Source organism: Vulpes lagopus, chromosome 22, assembly GCF_018345385.1.
Source record: "Vulpes lagopus strain Blue_001 chromosome 22, ASM1834538v1, whole genome shotgun sequence".
NCBI lineage: Eukaryota > Metazoa > Chordata > Mammalia > Carnivora > Canidae > Vulpes > Vulpes lagopus.
The window spans coordinates 12182802-12189426 of record NC_054845.1 but is presented as its reverse complement, the minus strand read 5'-3'; the positions used below and the strand labels follow the sequence as shown (position 1 = coordinate 12189426).

Below are 6625 nucleotides of genomic sequence, written 5' to 3'. Positions count from 1 at the left end.
AAATAAAGAATATAGAATTCAGGTGGTTTGGTTCTAAGACTATAGTTGTTCCTAAGCTAGAGAGCCTCTGGACCACACATAGTTTAAGGAACTAGCCAAGACAGACATTCCTTAAGACTACTATTTGTCTCTAGGTCATGTTGGACAAAAAGGGTTCTGTTCTTCAGAAGACTCATTCCATGAAATAGTGGTTTTACAGAATAAAAGGTAAAACTGAAAAAAGGGGAACCTACATCAAAAACATTAGGAAGGGATGCCTGGGTGGCTCAGCAGTTGAGCATCTGCTTTTGGCTCAGGGAGTGATCCTGGAGTCCTGGGATTGAATCCCACATCAGGCTTCCTGCATGGAGCCTGCTTCTCCCTCTGCCTCTCTCTCTCTCTCTCTGTCTCTCATGAATAAATAAAAATGTTTTAAAAAAAATAGGAACATTCAGGGTTATGTCAGTTAAAATAAGTTTCTCGGGATCCCTGGGTGGTGCAGCGGTTTAGCGCCTGCCTTTGGCCCAGGGCGCGATCCTGGAGACCTGGGATCGAATCCCACGTCGGGCTCCCGGTGCATGGAGCCTGCTTCTCCCTCTCCCTCTGCCTATGTCTCTGCCTCTCTCTCTCTGTGACTATCATAAATAAATAAAAAAAAAATTTAAAAAAAATTTGCATTAAAAAAAAAAGTTTCTCTACAGATGAATTCTCAGCACTTCTGATATATCAATATGTATTATAAATATCTGAGAAAAAATATAGAGAATCTGAGAGTAAGTATGATTAAGTTACCTTTTCCTCAGAATATCACAAGACAGTGTTCCATGAAACATACTTTAGGAAATAATGCTCTCGCTAACCTAATTTAAAAAAAAAACAAAACTGTGTTCCTTAAAGATTTCCTGGTTTAATAAGATATAGAAGGAAGAAAGGACTACTTGCTTACCCAACTATTTTGGTTGACATTTTGTATAATGACAAAAAAATCATTATAAATCTATGTTCATACCTAGTATAGGCACCACCAAAAAGATGTTCACAAAACATTTTAAATATGTCTAGTCATGGGATATTTAGCATATCACAAAGTTCTACTAGCATTAGAGGTAGTTTGGCTACCTAGAAAACTCAACTATTTAGTAATCACCTTTACTTTATTCTACATGCACAGAAAACCTCAACGAAGATTTCAATCATTTCTTTAAAAATACTGATTGCCTTTTTTTAAAAATATTTATTTATTCATGAGAGACACACAGAGAGAGAGAGAAAGAGAGAGAGAGGCAGAGACACAGGCAGAGGGAGAAGCAGGCTCCATGCAGGGAGCCTGACGTGGGACTTGATCCCAGTACTCCAGGATCATGCCCTGGGCCAAAGGCATGTGACAAACCACTGAGCCACCCAGGGATCCCCCGACTGCCTTTTTGGCAATCTTTACAACTTTATAACATACTTAAAATGGTCAAGTAAAGTTTTGTTTCCTACTATCCTGTGTTAAAAATTATAACAAGAATTTGCAAGTATTTCAGATATAAATAAAATTGTGGGTTTTTTTTTTTTAATTACCAAACAGGGTATTATTTACTCGTGACATTTTATTACATGCTATAACAAGATGCATTCCCAGTTTCTAGAAAGCCCCAAACTGTAAATCGATTACACAAGGGAGTTGAACGGAAGAGGAATGTCCTTCCTGCCCCTTTGTTTATCGCCTGGATGTTTTTAAAAATGGTTCCCAACTCCAGTTTTACAATTATCCATTCAGTCACTCAGTGTCATCAAAATAAAAGTAGTGCTTAATTCATAGATTTTTATCTTATTTATTTTATTTTTAGTTTAAGTCTATTCCCCTTATTACCCCCTAAAATCTATTCCCCAAAGCACTTACAAAAGTAACAAAGGAAAATGTTTAAAATTCATTAAGTGAAAAGCAAACCATATTGTTATGATGGCAATATGTAAAAATATATGTATGTGGAAACAGGAAAAAATTTAATCAATTATAGATATGGCTGAGTTGGTAGCATTAGTTTTCTTTAAGATTTCTTTTTTTTTAAGATTTCTTTTAATACTGCTTTTACAATACCTTTTTTAGTTAGTTTCTGTAACTATTATGAACACTACATCATTGGAAACTATAGCTTGATTCCCCCTTAAATAACAAAATACGTCAATAAACCCCACTGAAGATACTAATTTGAAATTTAGATCATTTACCTTCTATTTCTTAGCAACTATATGCCTGTATTCATTTATAGTATTTTTTCCAGCAGGAATGAAAAACCATGCTCTAAAGGACTAAAGAAAGGTATATAAAGTATTTGGTTTATAACAAATGCTCCTTCCACTCCCCTTTCTACTTGAGCTTAACTCTTGCTGTAAATTCAGTCTCACTCCTTTTTATCAGTGGAAGGCACACACAGTGCCTCAAAGCAACATTGTACTAAGCCTTTCTGGCTGTGCTGATTTCCTCTGACTTCTGTAGTAACAGTAACTGCTTTGTTGTCCTACCTACCCACCCACCCCCACTCCCCTTCTCCCTTTCTACCTTAATCATTGGTCTTAGTACTTAGGAATCAAGCATAGGACTGGCTGAGGAGAGAAATAAGGTCACTAGTATCAATTTGTTGATATTATATAAACCTGCCCTTGAAAATAGTGTCCATTTCTCTCACAAGCTATCCTCTCATAACTACTAACCTTACTTACTCCATGATATTTACTGGCCCATGCCCTCAGTTTTAGAGACTCAGTAGAATTGTTTAAACAGTTTTCAATCTGTCAATATAACCACATGTGAAAAAAGTACATTTTATAGGTTAACAGCACTTTTCATGGATCTGGAGAAAAAAATGAAGATGGCTTCAAGAGAAGAATCTTAATCTGTTTGCCCCAGAGTCCAAAAACAACAATAGAGACTCTAAGATTTCTTCCTAAAAGCTGAAATGCCACCTCAATCTGAATTTAATTATAATTTTCTTAGGATAGAAGAGTAATTTCAGGGGCACCTGGGTTGCTCAGTAAATTAAGCCTCTGCTGTCTGCTCAGGTCATGATCCCGGGGTCCTGGGATCAAGCCCCGCAGCAAGCTCCCTGCTCAGTGGGAAGTCTGCTTCTCCCTTTCCCTTTGCTGTTCCCCCTGCTTGTGCTCTCTCAATTGCTCTCTCTCAAATACATAAATAAATAATATTTTTAAGAGTAATTTCATTTCTTAAATGCTCGTTGCAACACCTATACTATTCTATGCCTTAGCAACTCAGATGTACCAATATATAAATTACTGTTTTGATAAATGGAGGAGGAAGTAAAGCCATTTTCAGTGTTGAAAGGAATAATAATACTTGCAAAGGGGAAGAGGAGAGAAAAAGAAATGATGAAAATCTGTGCTTACTTTCTGAGTGAGAAGGATATTAATGTTTCAATTGTAGAAAATGCTACTTGTTCATAAGATAGTACATGTAGAGGGCAGCCCGGGTGGCTCAGAGGTTTAGCACCGCCTTTAGCCCAGGGTGTGGTCCTGGAATCCAGGGATCAAGTCCTCCTATGTCAGGCTCCCCTCATGGAGCCTGCTTCTCCCTCTGCCTGTGTCTCTGCTTCTCTCTCTGTGTCTCTTATGAATAAATAAATAAAAATAAAAATAATTTTAAAAAGATAGTACACGTAGAGAACATTATTATAATCTGTCTGTAAAAATTATAAGTGGATATAAAAAAGAGCAGAAGCAGCTACCCCAGAAATTTATGACTGGCTAACTCCAAGTAGTGGGACTACAGGTGAGTTAGTTTCCTATTTTTGTGTTTCTGTATTTCCAAAATTTTCTACAGCAAACCTATATAATTTTCATGACAAAAAAAAAGTAGAACATTTTGTTTTAAAATATAAACTATTTTAAGATAAACAAGACTAATACATTTTTACATAGGGTCTATAAATAAGATAGAATCTACTTATATAAAAAAAAATGGAACTGCACATTTGTGGGCCAGATAAAACAGCATGCGAGTTTGTCATTTTTCCCAAACACATGCACAGAATCAATTCTGCCTTGAATTTTATTAGCACAAAGTGTGGAAGAGCCCTTTCTTTCCATAATCTTTTTTGTTTGTTTGTTTTTTTGCTTTTTGTTTTTTTTTAAGGGAAGGAGAGAGAAAGAAAAAAGACAGGGAGGAAGGAAGGAGTAGGACAGAGAGAATCTTAAGCAGGTTCCATGTCCAGCACGAAGCCTGACCTGGGGCTTGATCTCAGGACCCTGAGATCACCAGCTGAGCTGAAATCAAGAGTCGAATGCTTAACTGAAGCATTCAGGTGTCCTATGCTGGTGTTTTTAACAATAAACTTATCAATAGTCAAAAAGAATGCAGATCAAAATCAGATAAGAAGTAGTTTTAAAAAACCCAAAAAGCTACAAAACTTAGGAGTCCTACGACAAGCCATTACTGACACTGAGGGTATGCAATTTTAGTCATTTGATAAATATAAAGGGCCGAGTAAGAACAACAGTGAATGGATAAACTTATACATGGTTAACAGTATTTTTATTTTTTTAAATCCACTAGAAGATAACTTATGTGTAATGTTTTAAGTTAGTCACATAACCACAGATAAAATTTGCTTATTTACCTGATTCTTTTATTTTCCTTAATTCAAATCATTATTAGTAATTATACATTGGCTTATATGTTGGCAATATGCCAATTCCCTCACTCTCTGTTCAGCTGCCCTATTTTTCCCTTTATCATTGCTGATCAGGTCTCACTTGCTTTAAAATTCTCCTCATCTCATCTGATTTTACGGACACTTGGTCTACATATCAATTGCCTACTTTCCACTGCCAGTTTCTAAACCAATTAAGGTACTTGGATAATAAAGGAAGATGCTCTATATACACAAAACCATACAAAATGATAGGAGGGAATTTAACAGTGTGCCTTTTTGAAATAACATGATGCTGAGAACTAAGAATACATTTTACTTAAAGTTTTAGAATTTAAATTCTTCCATAAATTAACTATTTTCGTCAGATATAAAAGCTGCATCTAATTTCTTAAATTCTATTTTAACCACTCCTAACTAGTTTTAAAATGTTAGCTATCTGACCATAAACACAGCATAAAATAACTCAATAACTAGGGTAGTCTTGAAACTAAAATTACAAGAGGAATTGAGCAGTGTCAAAAATAAACCCACTTGCAAACAGTTATCATTTTTCTCCCTTTCCTCTCTATCTGCACTTGGCATATTTCCTCCAGTTGTCTTAAAAAAAAAAAGTTCCTCAAGAACAATGTAACCAAAAAAAGTGGACTAAACTACAGTGTTATCAATAAAAAATACTAAATATAAAACTTATCAGTACAAGGTGTAAATTTTCAAAGCCACTTAAAATATTTTTAAAATAGCCCCAATATTTCTTTGCTTACTAGTGAGACTGACCTTTTTTCCTAAAGGTTGAATTGCTACTTCCTCCTCTAAAAGCTGTTTATGTCTTTTGACCATTTATCTATTATGTTTTCTTACCAACTTATACAATCTATTTATATATCATATGTATATCATATGGATATTATCCCTGTCATATGTTTTGTAATGTTTGTTTTCTTTTTTAAAATTTGGTTTTGGTTTTTAGTTGGTGCTTTCTTGTTTCATAATCATTAAGTTCATTATATGACATAATAACAACAAATTAGGGATTCAGTTTTTCCCACAAATGAGAATTGGTTAAGTAATATAGTGCTACTAAAATTTCCGGCAAAACAGAAGGTAAGACAAGCCTCAATCTTAGTTTGTCACTTAGGTGGCACTTCAAAACACATTCAGTAGTTTCCAAACGACTCAGAACCATTCAAAATTATGAGCTTTGTATACGTCATGAAATGAACACTATTATCTGGGAGGCATAAAAGTAGGCAAGTACAAGGTAGGTCACTCAACCTAATAACAATGATTAAACTTAAACTAATTTATACTCAGAAAATAAAAATGTTAATTCAAGAAATAAAATTATGGAAAGTCCTTGTTTTCCCCCTTTAAAGTGATATAAAGTATGAAAAGTTGGTATGTTTTCCTTTTATGAATATTCAGAAAACATGATTCCCCAAAGTGTGCAAAATAATGTCTCTCTTCAAGAAAATTAGAGATCAAACTAAGAAAAATAATATGAAGATAATGGCATAGAAAGTGATAAAACAAAAACTAAAAAACAGAAAGTGATTAAACAAAAATTAAAATAGAGAGCTTCCTGTTAGAACTATCATTATATTGATGCAATAAGTATAAATGTATATCATGCATTAAGAAAATCTGATATACAAAAATCCAAATTTACATAATGAAGTATGAGTAGGTATAGTATTACTTGGTTTATAAAAAGATTCAATATAGATTTTCTAAACCATCATTTTCCTTCATAAAGTTAAACATATAAAATTTTAATATCTCTTTGAGACAGTGATCCAAGTTTCTTCCTTGGATGATGTTACCAGTTCATACTTAGTTTCAATAAGTTGTCCCTCCACTGAAAGTAGGTGCAGCCTCCTCACCAATACACTCAGAAGAACTGTGGCCACCATATATGCAAACCTAGTCAGGAAGAAAGTCGACTGGTTACTAAAGATTAACAATAACACTTTAATTATATAGACTGCTCATTC

At 34.4% G+C, this 6625-nt stretch overlaps 1 protein-coding gene across 5 annotated transcripts in view; it reads right to left on the bottom strand.

Moving 5' to 3' along the window:
• Positions 1-4496: 4496 nt before the first annotated feature.
• The window catches only part of LOC121480649 (cytochrome P450 20A1), a 61707-nt gene continuing 59578 nt past the window's right edge, over positions 4497-6625 (bottom strand). For all 5 annotated transcript variants that reach the window (XM_041737376.1, XM_041737375.1, XM_041737379.1 and 2 more), the window contains one exon: positions 4497-6554. In XM_041737376.1, coding sequence (XP_041593310.1) covers positions 6404-6554 — 151 coding nt within the window. In that variant the 3' untranslated portion in view covers positions 4497-6403. The remainder of the gene's footprint in view (positions 6555-6625) is intronic.